Raw genomic sequence first — 24463 nt, 5'->3', positions numbered from 1 at the left:
CAGTGAGAAATTATATGACAGCATGTTGCTTGTAACGTACATCACCATGGGGGTAAGAATAGAGGGAGACGCCGTGACGTTACAGCTGTGAAGCTATGTGAAGCCGAGGGTAGCCATCTCAATCCGACCAAAACATTGCTGCTGTAAGCTTGTGTGCATAGGCTTGTCGCTCGCTTTTGGAAGGATTTTGCGCTATTATGGTGACTTGTGTGGTGTTCGGATGTACGAATCGTTCTGATTGTGATGCGAAATCGAGGGGAATAACATTTCATGTGTAAGTTGTCTCGTTAAGTGTGATTTTACAACTTCATTGTGAATGAACGTGTGCTACATCGGTACTTGTACTATAGCGTGTTTTTCTCCTGTATGATTTTAGATTTCCTAAAAATGAAAGTCGGAAAGCTCTGTGGAAGAATGCCGTGAGGAGGAAGAACTGGCGTGCGTCTAAATGGAGCACTATATGTTCTCAGCATTTCCGAGAAGAGGATATAGACCAAACTTCCCTTTCAACAGTAAGGCTCCGAGAAAATGCTGTACCATCAGTTGTCCCTACACACCCAAAACATTTGCAAAAGGTATGTTAATTCAAAGAATTAAATTCTTAGTTTTCAAGTTCACGTTTCAGTATAATGCGTACGTATCGTCGATAATCGAAGTGTTGAGTAACTCACTTTGTCTTCATCATGTACCAAATTAAAAGCTAACACTACATTAACTGGCTTAAAGTATAGGCCTAAACAGGACAATGAGTAGAATTGCCATTCTACGTACCGTATTTCAGTAAATATTGGTGGTAATGAACAGTGTTTCCCAGTAGTGTAACGTAACTGAAATGTCCCAGTAAGTATTACAAACAAGATGTATTTATGGGGCTTCGGAGGGAGGGTATAGCTAACTTAGTTTTCAGTTTCTATTATTTAGTTTGTGATGCACGTTTATTACTGAATTAACGAAATTGTATCGTTTACATTGAAGGCTAGCTATTCGTAATATTACATTAAAAACTATTTTTAATCAGAAGAAACGCGGAATTTCGCCTTTACGAGATTTTATTTTAAACAAAAACTTTGAAACAACCAATCTGATGACGTTACATGCGTATATGGTGCAATTAGCGACTGTAATACACGCAGCGCTATAGCACACTGGCAATGTTTTGGTCAGAGTATCATGGCAGCGAGCCAAGCCCCCATGGCTTCAAAACGTAGTACGGCTGGGATACGTAGCGCCATCTCCCCTTATTCTTACCTCCATGTACGTCACCTACAGACGCCATTTTGAAACTATCCTGCAGTTACGCTGACTGTCGGAAGTGATGGAAACTTGGCGCGGCTCACTCAGGAGACGTCAGATAATTCATACGTAACGTTTAGCATTCGTAGCATTGTTTTCGGCTGAGAAAAAATGCGGTGCATTACTTTCTGGGCAACCCTTGTATGTCTTACTCACCTGCAATCGTTTCAGTGAAGGCAGCTCGACCACTGTAGCCGTGGGTCCCTCCGCTAAGCGCAGCTCACATGGAAATACCGCTGCCACACGGAGCTGTGAGACTGTTTAGGAGGAATGAGAGACGCGGGTGTAGTTGGTACTCCTTTATTGACTTGCCACTGCTGTGCTCTCCAGCAGCTGAGTTGTGTACAAGCAAAACCATTCCTTTCTTTACAGCTGTACAGTGCTGTAGAGTCTCATGGGAAGCGAAAGCATTGAAACTGACAACGCTAGAAACAAAAGCTAAATTTGAAGTCTCAAATCGCAATATTTCCTTGTTCTTCGTTCCCCGCATTTTGTTGTTATGACAAATGAAGCTTGCTCTTTTTTTTTGCAATGAAACAGTTTTAAGTTGTTCGATATTGTCAGTATAATAATAATAATAATAATAATAATAATAATAATATCATGAACATATTGACACATTAGAGAAGCGTTAGCAGAAATTACTTTCTTTATCCCCGACTCTTCTCGCTGTTCGCTTCCCAGAGACTCCACGAATTTTTACAAAGTCCCATGGAAACCATCACAATTTTTCTTTGAACCTTTTTCAATTCTACGCGAGGGCACATTTACATTGTTTTATTTTCAAAGTCGTGAAAATATAACCTAAGCTAAGAACATTCACCAGCATTAATGTACGTATAAAAGCATTATTCCCAGCGGCCTGGGCAGTGGCAGCTTACATATTGTGCGTTTTGGTTAGTACAATAACTGGGTAGTGGTGGTACTCTGCCTGTTTCTCCTACTATGTTGTGTGAAAATGTGAAAACTTTTTTTTTACGTGTTAAGGCAATTCAAAAGTGACGCGGATACGAATACAAAGCTCCACAACGAATACGCAATAAAAAACAACCTGTCGTCGCTTTCAGACACACCCGACCGGGACTACCGCTACTGCAAAATATATCGCCACACGCGCTGGCGTGCATTATTATTCACAAAAAAGTCTGTGGTATCACTCTTATTAAAGATAAAAACCTGACATTGAAAGTTAATTGAAACTGTTAATTTTACACACACGCACACACATATGTACGGTGCTGTCCCTTGGCGATCAGGATTAACTGTACACCGATTCGCATCGCGGCGCGGTTAGTGCGTATCACGCACCTCTAGTCCACGCCGTGCGGTGGCCCTTGATGTTCTCTCTTCGGCAACGAAGAGGGACGAAGAACTCCCGCCGTAGTTTGCCAGGTCACCGGGACTAGCTTACTGTAAGCAATAATACAGCGCAAATAGAGATTAGTTGCTAGCAGCCGTCTGGCTGCTGTGATCTCCCTACACGAATCACGTCGCTATGTACAAGTCGTTACGTCGGAAGTGCAGCATGTCTGCTCGGCCTTACAGAGTCGCCACATGTGCACAAACATACTTTCGTCTCTACACAGAAACTCTGCAGGACACTGTTCTTGATATCCCTACGTTTATGGACACTTTGCAGAGCGTACAAACAGAATGGGAAGAAGCTGATATTCCACTGTACCGTTTACACGAAAACCCGAATTCGGTTGAAACATAGGATCAGATTAACTACAATTGACACCAGACTGCTGCAGCTGAACGCAAGAGCTTCTGCTTGCGCATTAGCGAGGCTCTCGGATAAAGATGTTGGAGGATATTCAAAGCTGCGCTCTGCAAGTAATGTCTCCTTTTATCGGAGAATACGAAGCGAAGTGTGTACATGGCGATAGGATTGTCCCATGCTGTGCTTTGAACAGATAAATCTGCTCGTGTGACCAGGGGAAATGAAAAATGGAACACTAAGCATAACATCCTACCACCCGTAATTTTCTTCTCTCCCGAGAAGCAATGAAAAAAGAAAGAAAGAAAGAAAAAAAAAGACGCCCTTTTTCTATAACGCATCTCTAGTGCTGGCTGTATGCGCTGTTGGCATCAGTCACACATTTTGTTCTGTCTAGATATGATAAGACGTATTCAGTACGCTGCGTATGATCTTCAAATGCGCCTCACGACTGCAAGAGAAATTTTGTCCGAAATATTAAGGCCCTTAAAGCTATTTGCAGTCTGCATGTGTAAGGACAACATCGACCATGAAATGTTTATACTTTTGCCTACAATATCGTGTTTTCATTCGTGCATCTACAACGAGCGAGAGGGAAATTGTCAAGCCCTGTGCGCAGTTTGTACTGGCTGGTCCTTTCATTTGCATTAGCTGCAAGTGAGAAAGCGTGCGGGCCTCCCAATAATTCGATTAGCCATTTACAAAAATCAGTCCAATAAACTGCACTTTCAAGGAAGGGCTTTCTCAACAGAAACACCTGCAGGCAGTTTCTGACAATTGTTCATTTGGAAATGAACAGTTCCGTCCTGCTATGCCGTTGATGGATACTCTGGTTCCCTAAGGTTAAAGCCCGACTTGTTGCAGACGTTTTATAATGGCACAAAAGTTACGGATTGTAACAGCAAGAGCCGTCAAGTGCCCTTCCCAAACTCTCACATATGTTGTCATATTGGTATCACGTCAAATATAGTACAAGACACGCCGACACACGGTCACAGTACTGCCTGGTCCCCAAAAAGTTTTCATCGTAGCACTTTATCGTATTTCTCGATGCTGAGAGGCACCTGTCACCCAGTGTCCGGTGGCGGCAGTAGCTGAAGACACGGAGTAGCTGGACTGCGGCTGCCTGTGCCTGCACGGACCCTCTGGAGCCCCTGCGCGGACGGCTACTCGGCGCCGCACCACGACAGCACCCTGCGCCGGGGCGGCGGCGGCGGCAGCGCGTCGTCCTCCAGAGCGTCCTCGAACTGGCGCGAGCCGCAGGGGCCCGCGCCGGCCGACTGCTACTGCTGCTCCAGCGAGTAGTGCCGCGACCGCTTCCACAGGCTGCGGAAGAAACCGCGCTTGTGCCGCGACTCGCTGCCCATGCCTGCAACACCATAAGTTACAGACGGTTATAAACACCTGCAGCACTAAAACATCACGCTAGACAGTGCAGTGGTGAAGCAATGCAACATGCGAATACTCGGCGTTGACCGGGTATTCGTGTATTCCGATCGCCGGCCTTGGTGGCCGAGCGGTTCTAGGCGCTACAGTTTGGAACGGCGCGACCGCTACGGTCGAATCCTGCCTCGAGAATGGATGTGTGTGATGTCCTTAGGTTAGTTGGGTTTAAGTAGTTCTAAGTTCTAGGGGACTGATGACCTCAGAAGTTAAGTCCCATAGTGCTCACAAGGGAACCGCCCCATCGCAACCCCCTCAGGTTTAGTTATAAGTTGGCACAGTGGATAGGCCTTGAAAAACTGAACACAGATCAATCGAGAAAACAGGAACAAGTTGTGTGGAACTATGAAAAAAATAAGCAAAATGTACAAACTGAGTAGTCCATGCGCAAGATAGGCAACATCAAGGATAGTGTGAGCATAGGAGCGCGACTGTGAAACTGTTGCATTCATTTGTTGCAGTTTATGTGACAAACTCTTATGTTTTCATCACTTTTTTGGGAGTGATTATCACATCCACAAGAAAACCTAAATCGAGCAAGTTAGAAGAATCTTTTTTCCCCTTTCGCCAAGTGTACAAGTTAGGTGGATCGACAACATATTCCTGTCACGTGACGCACATGCCGTCGCCAGTATCGTATAGAATATATCAGACGTGTTTTCCTGTGGAGGAATCGGTTGACCTATGACCTTGCGATCAAATGTTTTCGGTTCTCATTAGAGAGACACGTCCTTTCGTCTACTAATCGGACAATTTTGCGGTGCGGTCGCAAAACACAGACACTAAACTTATTACAGTGAACAGAGACGTCAATGAACGAACGTACAGATCATAACTTTGCGAAAATAAAAAAGTAAACTTTTCACTCGAGGGAAGACTTGAACCAAGGACCTCTCGTTCCGCAGCTGCTCACGCTAACCACGGGACCACGGCACTCCTGGGCTCATACTATCCTTGATTTTACCTATCTACTACTCAGTTCGTATATTTTGCTTATTTTTTTTCATAGTTCCACACAACTTCTTCCTGTTTTCTCGATTGATCTGTGTACAGTTTTTCAAGGCCTATCCACTGTGCCAACTTATAACTAAATCTGAGGGGAGTGCGATGGGGAGGTTCCCTTGTCAGAGCCATTTGAACCATTTTGTATTCCGATCTTCTATTAGAAAAGGAGACAAGCGGACTGCGTTTGCAGTGTAATATCAAAGGAAGAAGGATTCAAGAGTAAGGTTCAACATCTGTTGACATCGAGGTCGTAAGAGACGGGTGTAATAGCATAGAAATTTCATTGACACGTATTCATGAAAACAGCATAAAATAATAAAACATTCAAAGAAATATACAGTGGGCTTCAGAGTCTTTGTATTAAACGTGCAGGGATAATAGATCACGTCACTGGGAACGGAGACAATAGGCACCCCTTTAGTATTTACAGGCTCTGGAAGGATGCGATTTGACCAAACTAGCAGGGTCTGCTGGTCTGTGTTTGAATGACATTCATTCACTCATTCCCACCTTACTCGCGTTGACCCACACAATCACTCTATCTCACACGCCTTAACACAATGGAGAAAAGGTGAAAGGTGCCTATTTGAAATGAACATTTCCCAGTCTAATTCAGGATCGCACATGTAAACAAAATATGTAACTCGTCTAGAAAAACTTATAACTGAGAAAATAACTGTTTAATCTATTTCAATTCAAAGTGTAGAAGGCTCTGTAAATAAAGGGAATAATTCCCTTGAATGTAGTCACGAGTAATTAATAGAAAATATAAATGTATTATTGTAATTCCTTATTTGAGAGTTTATTCTCAAATGAAATAACAGATATGTACTAATATCGTAGTGTACTGACTGTTGTGAGCAGACATACGTTTATATATGTATTTTCAGTTTTTATATGTAAATTTTAATTCTTAATTAATCAAAAAATGATTTCAAACAATTCAGAGGATTGTAAAAAAAATTTAAAAAAAACTTGCCAGCAGCCACAAAAAGCCTAACAATCAATGAAATTCAGTTTAAGAGAAGCCTAAAGGATTTATTGGTGGCCATCTTCTTCTATTACATTCATGAATTTCTCAGTAAAACCAACTGATATATACATATACATATATATATATATATATATATATATATATATATATATATATATATATATATATATAAGTACAATATAACTTCTGCACAATTTCAGTGTGTTCATCGTAAATAAGTATTATAATAGTTGTATTACACGTTTATTACCTTATAAATAAATAAAAAAACTTTTTTATTTTAAATTCAGCAAAATGACTCTTTCATATAGTGTTCATTAAAAAATGACGATCATTCCACTTGGGACCTGTGCAATGGTACATTAGCTTATTAGTTTTAGTTGTAAATATTTGAATATTTGTCATGTATTGTTGTTTTTCTGACATGTTCTACATCCTGGAGGACCTCCTCACTATGGGTCAATTGGAATGAAAGTAAATCTAATCTAATCTAATACCTGGGACTGAAACATAAATAAAATGACACAGAATCCAAAAGAAAGGTATGGGAAAATGCGACTGGCTGACCACTTATAAAAGACTTGGATGAGCGAGTCAACTTTTCACCTCATTTAGAGCATCTCTCTAAAATCTTAGGACGCATGTTGGACAAATCACAAAGCCTCAAAACTCTAACCGTATCTGTCTGAAAGTCATTTAAAATACCAAGCAGATCTGTCGGCAAATCTGACGCTGCCTTTTCGTCTGAAAATAAAGCACAGCCTGATGAAATGTGGCGCATGGTGGTCTGTACTCCACAAGCACCATACACTGGAGAGTCCTCTCGCCAGAACAAGAAGTCGTGCATCATAGGGCTGTGGCCTATGCGAACACAATTAAGGAGAAACTTGTACAGTCTGTGTGGCTAGACGGAGCTTATTGTCTGTTACTTCCAACTACCCATCTTCCATCGACACATGACTCTGAGCCTCAACAGCTAGATGATAGCATGCACGTGGATGTCAACTGAACTGAGTATCACGATATGCCTCCTTGGCTGCTGCATGCACCGTTCTTTTTTCCGCAATATCCATGAACCGTGACACCTATCAGAAAGGTATCCCCTTCTCCAGCTTTAGTAAGTGGAGAAGTGTCCTGGATATCCTGGAATACTTTACTGGCTGGATACAAGCGTTGCAGGGACACTCAGGGAGTCGGAACACAGAAGGAATTTGGCAGCTACAGCACATCTTATCTGCTTCTGCGCCCTCGGGATCGAGGATAATTTGGCATCGTATACAGTGAACTTTGGGGGCAACAGAATCTTGAGGACACGATCAGGGAAAATAATAGAGGAGCTAACAGAATCCTCTTACTTAGACCCATCCATGAATATAGCTACATAGTTGCAGTGCTCATTTAAAATGTTGGAAAATATCATATTAAAAACACAAGCAGGAGAGCAATCTCTCCTGTACTGCACTCAGTCCAAAATTACTCTGGGCCCCTGCAGTCAGTTAAAACCCCGGATTTGAGCCTGTATGTGTCCTATACCACGTGACTTCAGCAGACACTTGTATTCAAAAAAACGTTCAAATGTGTCTGAAATCTTATGGGACTTAACTGTTAAGGTCATCAGTCCCTAAGCTTACACACTATTTAACCTAAATTACCTTAAGGGAAAACACACACACCCATGCCCGAGGGAGGACTCAAACCTCCGCCGGGACCAGCCGCACAGCCCATGACTGCAGCGCCTCAGATCGCTCGGCTAATCCCGCGCGGCAACTTGTATCGCAAATGGCGTCAATGACCCTGGACTATTGGTAAAGAGGCATTCCATAGTTGGATGAGCGATGGTATGGTATGCAGGGGAAGTGGGAGTAGCGAGCAATGTATATGCTCGACACACCACGAGAAGCTGCCGCTGGACTGGAAGTCTCGATTCACCAGTCTCAGCACGCAGATGGGGTATAGGGCTGGTCCTGTAAGCGCCTGTGGCCAGTCTGATCCTTTCATGATGTACAGCATCAATTGTCTTCAGGTAAGAAGGCCTCACTGACCCGTACAATGTGCATCCATTCTGCCGGTCGCTGTGACCGAGCGGTTCTAGACGCTTCAGTCCGGAACCGCGCTGCTACTACGGTCACAGGTTCGAATCCTGCCGCGGGAATGGATGTGTGTGATGTCCTTAGGTTAGTTAGGTTTAAGTCTAGGGGACTGATGACCTCAGATGTTAAGTCCCGTAGTGCTTAGAGCCATTTGAACCATTTTTGCATCCATAATCCAGCGGCAAAGCACAAAAGCCCTATAAAACTGGAGCAGACGCGCCCTGTCTACCACAGAAAATTGACAGAGTGATTTTCCACAAGAAAAGCATACAAATGACTCTAAGCGGAGAAGGAGAGTCATGAAACTTAAATTTTGCTCGACCCAGTCAGTTCCTAGCAGAACTTGGTTAAGGCCACACATTGTACATAAGCACGCAGCAGAGTGCCTATGCCCTGCGGCCTTAAAGGGCCATAACCGATAGAGAAGGACGTCTAGTGTCGCCAGGAAGCATCATCGAACATTTTGTCTCCAACAGAAGTTGTTCTGCATGACACGATCTATCACCCATAGACATTTGATGCAAAGTCTATGAAACACCAGAATATATACAAATAGGTAAGTACAGCACCCAAAATAAAAAGCGAAGTATGCAAATTGCACAAATCACTATAATATTGATTTAACTCAAAACATCAAATAAATGGTTCAAATGGCTCTGAGCACTGTGGGACTCAACAGCTGAGGTCATTAGTCCCCTAGAACTTAGAACTAGTTAAACCTAACTAACCTAAGGACATCACAAACATCCATGCCCGAGGCAGGATTCGAACCTGCGACCGTAGCGGTCTTGCGGTTCCAGACTGCAGCGCCTTTAACCGCACGGCCACTTCGGCCGGCTAACTCAAAACATCATTATAAACAATATTTTTAGTTTCACCCCCAGGCCACAGGATGAATAAATTCTTGAGTGGGCGATGTTGCGGCGAACCAATAGGATTAAGTTTCATGGAAATGGTTTCAGGCGTTACAGAGATGCTGATACGTCATTGTATTTGCACACCTCCCCATCCTCCCTTCCCCTCCCCTCTCCCCATAATCCAGAGGACGGAACGTCATCGGGATTGTCACCAATGAGAGCCTAACGACCCCCAGAAATAAGGGTTCGATACTAATATCGATCGGTAACGAATATCTTTACTTATCATGGCATGTCACTCCCAACCCACCGCTAGAGGTTGTAGTTGTATATTAGCCCCACAGTATTTTTATATAAACAGTTATACAAATAATGAGTTATGTATATACAAAATTTAATAGAAATTGCTCCAAACGTTCCTCAGCTACGTTTCTATGTCGTCCCATTCCATCTCCACCGCCACCCCTATCGAAGGTAGACAATTCTTGTTCGCACATTGCTTCTGTCCACATAGTGAGTTGTGTACCAAGTTTGTTTGAAATCGATGCATTGGTTTAGGAGGAAATATGACTCATGCATACACACACACATTTATTTCTATAATATATACACAGATTACGCAGGAAAAAGATGAAAATACTTTTACAATAAAAGCAGCTTATTCTTGTGATTGTTAGTGTGGTGAATCGTAATACGCTACCACCCATTTTTTTTCACAGTATCGGAAGTGTAGTTATGTTAGGAGATTACTGGGGGTCACTTCACCGAGGAGACGTGCAAAAGGCCATTGGACGCCTTTTAGGGAAGAGAGAAACGAAGCCAATGGTCACATAACACCTGTTTAATAAAGGCGTATTTTGATGTTAAGACTGTAATATTAATACTAATATGGAGTACAACTTGTTCTATAAGGTACTGGAAGCTGATTTTGTAATTCATATACCGATTTGTGGCCCCAAGTGCTCCAGAGTTGCTTCTATATTTTCTGGTTTGTGTTATCTTAGCAACGTCAATGAACTGTTTTGACCGAAAACATTGAAATTACGAAATGCATACGACTCAAAGCGTTCACTAGCACATGTCAACATCCCTCTCAAAAATTAATGTAAGTACCTGGCTGGAAGACATATACAATTATATTACTGAGAACATTCACAGCTACATTTCTGTTTAAGGATTTTTCAGCATAGTAAAGATGGCTGTGGCTGACGGTCGTTGTATAATGCCATGGAAACAAGAAAGTATTTCAATGGATCACCAGGTCGTTAGCTCTAGACGATGAAATCTACTGATAAATAACTCGCTAATAATATTTACTTGTTTACTAGCGCGTTGTGAAAGCTTTATTCCATTAACATTACGTAGACAATCATTTTACATCACTGAAGTGCGTTTCTGATTTTATGGTACGTCATCGAAGTGTTACAGGTTTTTCTTTTGTATAAAAACAGTACGCATGTTACAAAAAATAGTTACTACTATTGTAAATTAAGGCTATAGATTACTTTTGGTAATATTTCTTGCTGCTTACTTATAACACACCGCATGTCACCATATTACTTCACAGAGTAACACAGGCAAAGAGATTCTTTTTTGGAATATTTTGGCAGAGTTAAAACATACTCAGAGCATTCGTTAATTACGTTTGACAATATCCTCCACGAAGATTTTTGCTAGTGTCAACCCTATAAATACGATGGGGAGCCGAACGACGTTTTCTGTGATGTGTCGTAAGTAGGCAATAAGCAGTGTTTTGGAATCAACATTTAACAGTTAACTCCCAAGAAAAGTACATACTCGCTATGATACGTGCTGTGACCTCATTTGGCAAATACGCAACACTTCGCAGTAATTTCACATCGGCATCACCTACAACAATAATTCCTGTCATTATTGATCCTTGAACGCCATCTGTACACCCCCATCCCTCATGACCACCGCCCCCCCCCCTTCCCGCCATCTCACACCAAATATCAACTTAACTTTTTCCCAGTCCTCTTTTCACCGACACGTTTGTTATTTTATGTTTCCGTACAAGTACTGTGTTTGCCGTTCAAGATCTGCATGGTTCGTATTAGAAGACTACGGTCCCTTGCAGATCAGATACCGGGTGCTTATAATTAAGTTTTAGCTACTCACAGAGGTGCGTTGTGGGTCGAAATTATCGTATGACAGCGAAACTTGGTAGATATGCTAATGCGTTACTGCGGAACCGATTTACACTAAAAAAAAATCCAACTGTGGCCATCAGGTGAAAATCTGGCGCCACTGTATATTATTCGTATGACTGTATGACGTCCACGCTGTCGTTTTACAAGCTATAAAGTGAATGAACAGAACGCTTATCGAGAAGAGAGACCGTGCGCTGTTAGTGAAACTGTTTTATGTGAACGGCAGCAGTTATAGTGCTATATTGAGAGAGTATCGCCGACTGAAAGCTCTGAAGAGCGGCCTCATGTCATTAAATGGCTTGAAGAAAAGGATAATAAAATTCGAAAACACAGGTGAGTTTAGTGTGGCACCTGGAATAGGAAAGCGTCCTATCCCGGTAGAATTTCTTGACGAGGTTTCTCTTGCTGCAACTCACAACGCAGCATGTGCCCCGGTTAGTGCTAGTGCTCGAGCAGTGTCACGAGAATTGTCCATCCCGTCGTCGACAGTACTGAAAGTTTTGCGTTCGATTTCACACTGGTACCCGAACAAGATCTAGACAGTGCAGCAACAGAAACTTCATGATGAGCAGCAAGGTTCTGAATTTGCTGTTCGGTTTCGACCACAGATCGAAGTTGATGGTATGTGGCTGGGCAATGTTCTACGGACTGAGAGGCACATTTTACGCTATATGACGCAGTCAATAAACAGACCTGCCAAATTTCGGGTACCGTCAAACCGTGAAACCGTGTGTTCTTCACGAATAGCCACTACAGTCACCGCATGTGACTGGTGTGGATTCACAAGCACCTTTACTTTCGGTCCGTTCTTGTTTGAAGAGAATACATCCAGAGGGTTTGTCGGGTGCAGCGTGACGTCTCCATGTTATCGCAGTTCTTCGTACAGCATGCGATCCCTGCTTTGGAAGAGCGCAGCTGTGTGGAAACCACTGCTTTCATGCAACGAAGGCAAACACCTCATGTCGCTCGCCCAGTCGAAGATCTGCTTAATGCAATCCTCCAGCAACCGGTTATCCCAAGAGGTTTACCAGATGGACAGCTTGCAAGATTACCTGATATGAATCCATGTGATTTTTCTCTAATGGTATCTAAAAGAACGCGTCTACCAGGGGCACGTTCGGTCTCTGTATCACCTGAAAAGCATTATACAGGAACGCTGTACTGCTTGTCTCCTGGAGCAGACACTTCTGCTATAAACTTTCGTGAAAGTGAACTTAATTTACCACGAAAAACTTTGTTACGAGTTAGAAAGTGCCATAAACTTCAACGTTCAAATGTGTGTGAAATCTTATGGGACTTAACTGCTAAGGTCATCAGTCCCTAAGCTTACACACTACTTAACCTAAATTATCCTAAGGACTAAACACACAACCCATGCCCGAGGGAGGACTCGAACCTCCGCCGGGATCAGCCGCACAGTCCATGACTGCAGCGCCTAGACCGCTCGGCCAATCCCGCGCGGCTGCAATAAACTGATAATGACGAACTTTCTTTACAAAAGTGTTACGAAAAATATTAATTAAATGTGTCATGACCTACAAAAAACCGTTATATGGGAAACTAATATCTATGATCATTGTCATTCTTAGAACAAATGCTCTGATAATTTTTTTTCCTCACTTCTTCTTCCTCTTCTTCGATTTCTGATGTATCTTGAGCGTGCTGGAGGCCAGACGTGACTGCTGTAAGTGTAATTTGGTAATTTCAAGCAACCTAATTTTGTACTCTCTTTTTGTAGTATTTGCTAACCCCACCAGCTTATACTTTAAGAAGTGCCTGTGAATATTTTAAATAACGAGCGAGAGGCGCAGGTGCTATTCGTATTGTTGTCGGCCATCTTAAGCCGGATAACGTTATTTCACCATTTTGCTGAACCGATTAGTAATATTCAATTCAGACTTGTTTAAAGAAAAATACTAATAATACTCCTTCAGAGTGGATAGGCATTTTGCTTAATTTCAAGGAATTTTACGTAAAAACATTGTGCTTGTTTGTGCTGATAGAATCTGTGGCAAAGACGATGTTTTGTCAGTACTTAAACAAAGCAAATATTTATGGAGATAAGTTTCAAATATTATGAGATGCTACGACGTAGCCCATGTTAGCTGGATATTTTATTAAAGAACTGTATTTGGTATTTAATAAAAAGATAGCCCTGAGAGCTTATCGGTCGGAACTTAAAGCTCTAACCACCAAAGACAGTTTAATACTGTGTGGTTGCAGTTTGTGCGTGTAGGTGAGACGTATTTTCTGATAAAGCAGATGAACGATTAATAGATTCTTACCAATGAAGAGAACCGCTATTAAGTATGTGCATGCTGCTTCAATTTAAAGTAAATTTCAGAGGTATGTATTTTAATACTTCAAGTGCTCGCAGATTGTTTTCAGTGTATATTTTGAAAGTTTCACCTAACGTATTACGCAAACAATGTTAAACTAGGCCCACATACAAAGATTTACTGTGCATAAACAAGCTTTATCAGATTCGTACGATAAGTTTCACAGCGTGTGCATCTCTTTACAAAACATTAATGTATACAGACAGACATTCTATACGCCACCACACGGTACACATCACAACACGTTCCGCAGATTCTGCCTGAACTACTGCGAGTTTTACGGTTGCAGTATCTTGGATACGTGGCCTATGCTCATACTGAGCAAACTGTGTAAGCGGCGCTTAATAATAAAATCAGTATTATGTCTTTTTTCATTTGTTTGACCTCTTCCACCCACATCCCCTTCGTACTGCATTCAGTATGGAAACATTTCTATACGACTTTCCTGTATTCACTGCGCCAGATTTGCGGCTTGTGGCCAAAATTGGAACTAATTTGTTTTCCATCGTAAATCGGTTCATCATGAATGGCTTTAGGATACCTACCAAGTTTCGCTGCCATACGAAAATTACAGCCCACTCTGTGCCTCCCGAAGTAACTGCACTTTACTTATAACCACCCGGTACCATATTCCTTCCCAATAGCTCTTTCAGCACTGGTGAAGGAACGTCGTTACTTGATCAATAATAGGAAACTCCTTTAGTCATTAACTCTGAGAAATCCAGTGTCTGTCAAGTTATGAAAGCTGAAGGAAGCAAATATCCAGTTCTGCAAGGCAGCCCAGAACCACGTAAATACCCTGGATTACGACCGCAGTAATAAAACAACGAACAAACTCCAACGCTGCTAAAAGCAAATGCGATATTCGCAGTTACTACCGGCACAGCGACAGTGCGAAAGCGCGACACGGCTGCACGTCGTGCCAGCCCTTGCGTCACCACCGGCGTAATTTCGCCTCTGCGGATGCATCACTTCGAGACTAGGAGCCCGGTGCGGTCACGTCAGCCGATGTCGCGTCGGCGCGGGCGCACCCAGCACTTGCGACACGCCAGTATCGCGCTCGCAATAGGAAGCCCCACAGCTCTTACTTAACGCTCTGTCGCCAGACAGGAAAATGGTGTCTCCACGCTGTTTTGCCGCGAGGAGGAAACAGCTGATGCAATCTGGCAATCAGTGCCAAACAAACCTTGGGAAGCGCACAGCTGAGCCACGGCGCGTATGGCAGGCAGTGCGTGTCTAAAGGCAAAGTTTATTCGCAGACTGCCTCACATTAGTCACAACATCCATAATATTTCGAATATCGCGGCCAAGGTATTAAAACGAGGTTCCTGACAAGTGACAGTATGCAACAGGGCGAGCGTTTTGCCGAACGTGAAAGTTTCGGACCCAATAAAGGGTTTCTCCTTAAATGCAACGATGCAATTTTTTTAACGTTTTCGATAGCTTCTGAAACGGGATGTGCAGTGATACAGTTAGGAACGTACCCAGCGAGGGGTAGGAGACGGGAGCTTTCATCTCTAGAAAGGAAATCCTCGCCACCCGAGCTCATAATACGCCCCGCCAAAGAGACAAGACTTCTCAATACGGTATGATTTTGAAGAATCCCAGAATATGAATGGGTGTTGACTAATTGCAAGTATATATACAGCTTGGCTTGTTTTGAAATCAGCCTTATGCAAACACAGTTAATTTATTTTTTATTTTTATATTTACCCAAACGAGTTTCGACACCTATGTGTCATCTTCTGTGGGTTAAATTTTTAGTTCTGTAAAGTACAATATAAAATTTATAATAATTTATCTATTGTAGGCCAAAGATTTACAATATGCGCATTTTTCTTCGTTTTGTTTAGGCACTCACCTTAAAATTACATCGATAAATGAACTTCGTTATTATTCATCGGTTTTTGTGCCCTTTTTGAGTCTTTTTTTTTTTGGCACATGTCATCTGCAAACTAACCATGAGGAAAATTACACAATAATTTTCTTCATGGCTAGTTTGCAGATGACATGCTAAACGACTAAAAACGGGCACAAAAAGCGATGAATAGTGATGTAGTTGATTTAGCAATATAATTTTAACGTGGGCGCCTAACCAAAACAAAGAAAAATGCACATATTGTTATTCTTAGGTCTAAAATAGATAAATTATTATAAGTTTGATATTGTACTTCCCAGAAATAAAAATTTGACCCACAGGAGATGAACATAGGTGTCGAAACTCGTCTGGGTAAATATAAAAATAAAAAATAAATAACTTTGTTTGCATATTGCTGATATTCAAAACAACACAATTTTAAATCGCAAACACAGATAAACATCAAGAGGAGCTTCAAACCTTAGTAAAATGGCTCTATCTAACTACGTCTCTAAACTACGAGGGCGAGCTCTTTTTAATAAAGTGAAATTTATTATTTATTCTTCATGTCTCATGTTTGTTTATCAATATAGTCGCCTTCGCGACGAACAAATGTCTCCCAGAGACCAGTTTGCTGATACCGTCGCTATAGAATGTTTGTTGAGAGAGCTACAACCTCACCTCTGCCTGCATCTCTTCATTACTATCAAAATGAAGTTCTCGATGACGTTCTGTAAGTTAAGGAAACAGATGAAAAATGTATGGGACCAAATCGGTACTGTACGGAGGGTGATCGATGACAGTGAACCCAAGATGTCGGATTGTCGCAGATATCTCAGCACTCGTGTACGGTCTGCCAACGTTATGCTGAAGAAGTGTTCCTTGTGTTGACGAACTATTCGAATTCGAACCTCGATTACAGCACGATGTTTCTCACGAACCGACATAGTTCCTTTACAGACGCCAAGCTACACGCTACATTTTGAAGCCCTCTGTGGTGGGGGGTCAGCGAAGTGGCAACGTTGACCGAGTAATACGCTTTACATGTAATACCTCAACTGATACTGAAAGCAGAATAAAAACTTCGGAGGATTACTTTTCAGCACATCCTCATATTTCGTCATTCACCGTGGAACTAACGTGAGCTGCCCTCCCCCCCCCCTTTCTCATCACCCCCCTCTCACTACTAACGAATACGCTGCTATAATCTTGGATAGAGCAAACGTTTATACCGACAGTGAAACTTTTCACAAAGTAAGAAGTACTAAATGTGAGCTCGAAGTCTGCTTGCAATGCACTGTTTGCAGGCTACGTTCAGAAAGGAAGTGAAGCTGAGATCTCGCGCCAGCAGACTACAACTCCACATTTAGTATAGTTTTCAGTCCTCCGGTAAAAGTTCCATTGTGTACGTATTATCATTTTAGTGTCATCGTGGCGAGCTATCGAAAACACACCGCTCCACACAAGAAAACAAATGTTGTTTCCATATCTCGGTACATGGAACAGAAAACGGAAAAGTACTCACCATACTTCGATCTCTATGACCATTTTGTAGTATTGGGCTTGTTATGAGTTAGGTGACTCACGCTGTATAACCGACCCGTTGTTCATATGTAATCGTCAAGCGTTTCTTAAAAAGACTTACCTTGATTTTTACGGTGTTTTCGTCTCCCTGTAAATGGTAAGCAGAATTTGCCTGTCTTCATGTGTCACTTGATTGATCTCCGTTGGTAAGATAAAGGAAAAAATGAAACAAAAATAAAGATTGCTCATGCACATCTCATCGGCACCAAGGCAATTGCGTATTCAATGCTACCGTGAGTGAATAAAAACGAAAGCATCCCAGCATTCGTTTTAAAATCATGGTGAGCCAAACGAGTCTTTAACCTGATCCTGAAAAATATGATTCCAGCTTCTTAAGCACTACGTTATATTGTTTGGTGCAGCAAAGAGCGGTTCTGTGGAAGAAACGATCCTGGAACAGATGGTTGAAATACATCGCACCACGACCATTCAGCTAATAAGGGGAGTAAGAATTGCAACACAGTGCATATTTTATTCTTTGTTTTTCTTGAAGCGGTATAAGAAATCGTTGACGAGGACTACTCTGTTGTCGGATGACTCTCTTAGGGTTGAGAGATTGGTGCTTCTCGAGACTTCGACTGAAGTTTCGTGTTACATGTAAGCGTAATCTTCCGCGGCCGTTGTAACTGTCAAAATTCTTCTGGAAAATTCACCGCTTTGTCAATGTGTAAAATTTTCTCCAACGTTTCTGGCACTGTTTTAATGGCGTTCCTCAGGGTGGTTTTGCTAGCATACTGCAGTAACAAAAACACCTTGAGGAAGGCCATGTGCAACAATGACCCAAACGTCGGAGAAAATTTTACACATGACAAAGCGGTGACATACGCAGAAGAATTTTATTGACTGTTTCCCGTTACAGCCAACCGGGGTGGCCGAGCGGTTCTAGGCGCTACAGTCTGGAACCGCGCGACCGCTACCGTCGCAGGTTCGAATCCTTCCTCGGACATGGATGTGTGTGATGTCCTCAGGCTAGTTATGTTTAAGTAGTTCTAAGTTCTAGGGGACTGATGACCTTAGAAGTTAAGTCCCATAGTGCTTAGAGCCATTTGAACCATTTTTTCCCGTTACACCATTCTTTGATATATATGAACAAGGAAAGACGGACGGTGGTATGCAGTTCCTTATAGACAGACTGTAACGCCAACGTCCCAGTTTAAATTGATATGCAGTGAGGTAAGTGACAGTGTCGATAATGATTAGTTTCTCGGCTTTCACGCTCTTTATCCCTCTGGCTCCAGACTCATTTGTATCAACGTGCGCACAAATGTACACTGCACAAGCACGGTTTCCTGTCAGCCATATGACACAGATACATGCTTGACACATTACGTCGAAGAAAGTAACGGTGCCTTACCCCAGAATTTCAGTGACGCCTAACGACGAAGCTGGGTCAAAGCGTTCAGTTTAGCGCTAACGACCAGGCAATTTCAGATCTCTTTCCAGCCATCTTTTCTTATGTGCTCTAGAGGTTCAGCAAATAGTTCCTCATTCTTTCTGCTAGTATTGCTCTTCAGTTAACGCATGGAAGGTTAAATTGTAACAGACAACGAAAAAATGTGATTTAGCTTGTCTCAACAGAGAGGTATTCTGCCGCTGGAAGAATGTTTTACTGTGAATCTACATGCGGACCACTTCGCTATAAATTTTGATTTTTATGAAACCTAGATAGGAGCAATTTAGTTCACCTACCATCGAACTGCAATCATCACTAACACCAATATATCCCTAATAACGAGAGTATGCATCAGTTAGCTCAATAATTTTCCTGTACGTTATTTATTAACGTGTTACTAAGACATTAGCTAGTGTTTTAGGAATTAAGTCAGGTAGAATCTGCATTCTAACCCCTTCAATCTAGAAACTGCAAGAGTTACAGCAACAATCTGAAAAAGTTGGATGTTGTTTATAGGGATTCATACCTCATTCGGTAAAAACGGAAGCCTTACATGATCATTTTGTTGTCCGTCTGTCTGTCCGTCCGTCTGTTAAAACCTCTTTTTCTCATGAAAGGGTACACGTATCAAGCTGACATTTATTTCAAATACCAAGGGCTACCGTCCCTTGGCGATGTGAAAAATTTAAGCTTCTAAGTCAAGGTAGTCAAAACACACGGCCATTTATGTCGTATATTTTAATACTCGTAAACTCCCTCACAAAAACCTATGCCTGAACTATATATATACATAACTAGCGAATCCGCCAGTGCTTCAGAATGGTTCAAGTGACTCTGAGCACTATGGGACTTAACTTCTAAGGTCATCAGTCCCCTAGAACTGAGAACTACTCAAACCTAACTAACCTAAGGACATCACAAACATCCACGCCCGAGGCAGGATTCGAACCTGCGACCGCAGTGGTCGCGCGGTTCCAGACTGTAGCGCCTAGAATCGCTCGGCCACCCCGGCTGGCGCCAGTGCTTCGCAATTGCTAAATAACTGCAGAAACTGGATGTACATCCTCAACTTCTTTCACTCCTCTCTCTGCCCATCTCTCCTCCCCCACTCTTTGCCCATCTCTCCCCCCCCCCCCTCTCTTTGTGCATCATCGTCCATTTCCTCCACCCCCTCTCTATGTCAATTTTCTCCCCCCCTCTCTCTCTGTTCTCTTAGCCCTTTGTTTCAAATTGAGCCTTGTGTATTCTTATTGCAAACGAAATCTTGACCGGGAAGTGGGGTTGCTTAAAATGAATATTTTGCGATCATTGGTATACGGTGTATGAGAAAGACCCTCAGAACAGTAGCTTCAATGACAATATTCCGCATAGTTTTAATATGCGAATGGGTACGATTACAAAGTTTTAGGCATTGAGATTCCGTAGTAGTATTCTAACAATAAGCCGATAAGCCATAAATACAACTGCCCTGTTTTCTGTAAAACCAACGGTGAGGAATAAAACAAAACAGCAAGTTGTTGTGTATACGAATGTCCTTTTGAAACTGTGTGTAAAGGGAATGAATACATATGGGAGAAACAATTTGTATAATGATGCATGTCCTGCTATAGTGGCTGAAGCTGGCTGAGAAATAGAAAACGAAACTATACATTTTCACAGAACAGCTCAATATTTTCTTTCTCGCAGTCAGGTTTAACAGGAAACCTGTACAACATTTTAAAATATACAGTTTTCAGTCTGTGCGTCAGGATGTTTGTTAGCACGTCGTGTAAATTTGTAAAGTAGATAATCAAGAAAATTCGGAGATTTTTGTGTTACAATGCTTCCCATTTATGTATTAGAAATATATTTATATATTACGTGTGTTTAAAATTATATAGCCCACTTCTGTCCGAATAGATGTTCGAGTATCCTGAAAAATTTGAAATATATGAGTCACGAAATTTTTGAGACTTCTGGTATCTTCGGTTACTCTTCCAGTATTGTATTTGTGTATTATATATATTAAAAAGCATATAGCCTATATCTGTCCGAATGTTCATTAGAGTAACGCGTAAAAATTTGAAGTAAATTTGTCAGGTACTTTTTTGTGATTGCTGGCTTTCTCGGAGTATTTCACCTGTGAAATCTTCTCGGTTTATCAGCCGAGTGGCGTTGTCGTCTTACTGCAATTTTTCAATGGATTCCGTATCCATCATCTTCAGACGAAGTGAAGTTTTAGAAACAACGTTTGATCTTTATGTATATTACATATATAAAAGAATACATGTGGCCAATGTCTGTCCGAATGTTCATTACAGTATTGTCTGAAAATTTGATGTAAATTCGTTAAGTACTTTTCGAGATTTCTGGTGCCAACGTTAAACAACGACATTTCTTTCTATAGGAATGTAGTTTAAGTTTGTGCGGAACCCTTAGAATGCAAGTTCTACTCGCATTCGTCCGGTTTTTCTTTTATACGTGTCGTAGAAGGCATTAGTAATGCTGTCTGGTACGTTTGCTACTTAAGTAACTTTTTTCGAAACTTATCGTCATGGAACGCCTTTCATATATTCGCTTATTGGTTTGAAAGTTTTTTTGTAGCCTGAAGCGTCGAGTCCAGTAGAGAGCTCACAGTTTTCCAGAAGACCTGGCGGCCAGTGGTGGTCTGGCAGGAAGACAGGACGCCACTTTCCTCTGTTATCACCACGACTTCCGCTCGTCCTGTCGGCGAGACGGCGCGGTACGTTAGCGGTGGAAGCACAGGAAAGCGGCCCCGGAATAAGAAAGCTCATTCATGCGTTTTTTATGAAAACGTACCAGCAAATTTAAGCCAGCATTTGGTTCTTGGGAAGCATTAAAAAGCATCGATGTTTAATAAGAGCTACGTTTTAAATACGCATGCTCTACAAAGAGTTTGATTCAACTAATAAAGTGTGCGTCACGTTACTTGTATTTTGTGATATTCTTTGGAGCACGTAGGTGGCAGAGATAAAATAAAGGAAGCGAAAGATTATTTATGAATTGTACGGGATCGAAAATGAAGTTACGAGACTCGAAGGACATGTGAGATACACAGTAGGTGAAAAAGGAGAGAGAGGTGGTTGTGAGCCGTCCCCCACGTAATTCAGTCTGTACGTTGAGCAATCAGTAAGGGAAACCAAAGAGAAATTTGAAAAGAAAATTGAATTTCAGGCAGAAGAAATAAAAGTTATGAAGTTTGCCAATGTAGGGGGAGGAGGGACGGGGTGAATAAAATTTGGAAAAACGGTAGAGAGAGACCAAGGATTTGATTACAGGAAGCATCTTCAAGTGGGTGTAAGGAAAGACTTGTGTGGAAAGCTGCATCCAGTCAGTCTTCAAACTACAGGCCACAACAAGGACAACAATAACATTAAAAGCGCTTTTTGAATGATATGCCGTTTCTACAAAAAAGAAATTACAGTTAACGTTGCCTTGTTTATTTTCTAAAATTATCTTTCCTGATTTTCAGTACAGTAGCAGTCGTGCCTTTGGCTTTCGCAGACGGCGAAAACTGTCCTCCTTTTCTCGAAATATATGCGCAAAACCACTTCCAGCCTTGTTTACATTTCACGTAGCTGTTGACGCTGCCTATTAAGTACATTCTATTTTAGCAGAGAACACAAATATATGGTTGCGGGCTCCAAAAGCACTCCGTTTCAGACGCAACATGTGCCAAGATTTTCTAGTCGCAATTCAGCTCTCGAATCCTGCAAGACTGCCAAGTCTCCATGAGACTTGCTGCTGGGTGCTTTCGTAATGGCACAGAAGTTAGTTTTATAGACTGGAAGAAGTACGGACGTGATGATGGCGGAACATCAAACGCTACTCAGATGGGACATGGGCCGATTACACAAGCTGTTAAGGGATTGACAGTTTTCCAAACCTGTTGCTTATAAGACACAAACCGAAACTTGTAGTCACTGCATCGTTTCTGACGTGAATGTATCGGTAACTGACGCTCCAGGTACTTTGGCAGTATAGGAGGCCCGGATTTCTGCTGTTGGGGCTGAGTAAAGTGGAACAGTTGTTAATACACTGGAATTCTATTCGGGAAGACGGCAGCTCGTACTACCGTCTGGCCAAATACTTTTAGGTTTTCTAAGTCGCTTGTGGTTAATGACGTGACGGTTCCTTTGACAAGGATACATCCGATTTCCTTTCACACCCTCCTCCACTCTGAGCTTGTGCTCCGTCTCTAATGACATCGTTATCGACGGGAAATTGAACACCAACCTTCCTGATGGGCATAAGTTGGTCTTGTCTAAGAGCTAATTAAGTAATCTACTCTGTTGATGGGTCTTGATGTATCAGACGAGTCAAGACACTCTATGGTCCTTGCTGGGACTACGTAAGACTTCGGTTCAAATGGGTCTAAGCACTATGGGACTTAACATATGAGGTCATCAGTCCCATAGACTTAGAACTACTTAAACCTAACTAACCTAAGTACATCACACACATCCAAGCCCGAGGCAAGATTCGAACCTGCGACCGTAGCAACAGCGCGGTTCCGGACTGAAGCGCCTAGAACCGGAAGCGTTGCTGTCCTAAAAATTAAATCGTTGTTTATTACATAAGCCACCAATCTCCATCGGTTTTGACAATTTTAGCTTACCTAATGTATAGGGGGTTACGGTTAAACTTTCGCTACTCGCGAGGGTCAACATGAAAAACGAATGACGGTAGGACAATGAAACTTTGTGGGAACATTAACAACGACACGCGGAAGAGAAATGACGAAGAGATCATTGAAAGAAACACATTTTCATTTCCACATGAGAGGGTAATATTTTTTAACTACTTCCCACGTTTATGTTCCAGTTTACAAATGCTCATCAATCTGACGACCATCGGTGTCCACGACAGCCTGGGACCGCTTTAGTGATACTGTTTCACAAAGTTGTTTGCAGCAATTTTCGAACAGTGCACCACGGAATGTTCGGCTGTCGTGACACAGCTCGGGCACAGCTTGAACATTGCATATCGCGTCCATCATTCTGAGCCGTGGCAACAGTAACTTCAGCAAGAAGTGGCGTAATTGGTCGTCGGCCTCTCATAGGAGCAATTCACAGATCCGCAATTAATGCGAACTTCCGAATCATATTCTTCAACCCCTGTGCGGAAAGAGGGCCTCTCTGTATTCCTTTAATGCGTTGATACTCGCGAAGAGCACCAGCACTATTGCTGTTGTTCTGATAAAACAGCTTTACGAGTAAAACCTTGCTCGCCTAGTCCAGACGCATGTAAGTGTGCAACTCTGATGCACACTGGTTCTCGTGTTTCAACCCTATGACCGACCGAGGTGGCGCGGTGATTAGCACACTGGAGTCGTATTCGGGAGGACGACGGTTCAAACCCGCATCCGGCCATCCTGATTTAGGTTTTCCGTGATGTCCGTAAATCGCTTCAGGTAAATGCTGGGATGGTATCTTTGAAAGGGCACGGCCGACTTTCTTCCCCATCCTTCCCCAATCCGATGGGACCGATGACCTCGCTATTTGGTCCCTTCCTCCAGATCAACCGACCAACCCTATGTCACCGGACCATTACCGTCCCCTGAAGGCAAGTCATGACACTAACACTAACAATGCAAATCTTACAGCGAACGGCCTGAACATCATTGCTATAAAATTGGTACACCCGAACAGTAAATACAGAGGGGTCCAAAAAAATGTATCCACTGTTTAAAAGTCCATAACTTGCAAAGTAATTG

General features: G+C 42.3%; 1 protein-coding gene across 1 annotated transcript in view; it reads right to left on the bottom strand.

Moving 5' to 3' along the window:
* Positions 1-1579: 1579 nt before the first annotated feature.
* The window catches only part of LOC124594114 (Holliday junction resolvase MOC1, chloroplastic), a 1166819-nt gene continuing 1143935 nt past the window's right edge, over positions 1580-24463 (bottom strand). The window contains exon 11 of the mRNA XM_047132471.1: positions 1580-4382. Within this exon, the coding sequence (XP_046988427.1) occupies positions 4297-4382 (86 nt within the window). The 3' untranslated portion in view covers positions 1580-4296. The remainder of the gene's footprint in view (positions 4383-24463) is intronic.

This window comes from Schistocerca americana, chromosome 2, assembly GCF_021461395.2.
Source record: "Schistocerca americana isolate TAMUIC-IGC-003095 chromosome 2, iqSchAmer2.1, whole genome shotgun sequence".
Taxonomy (NCBI): domain Eukaryota; kingdom Metazoa; phylum Arthropoda; class Insecta; order Orthoptera; family Acrididae; genus Schistocerca; species Schistocerca americana.
The sequence above is the reverse complement of the archived record's forward strand: the minus strand, read 5'-3'. Positions and strand labels throughout refer to the sequence as shown.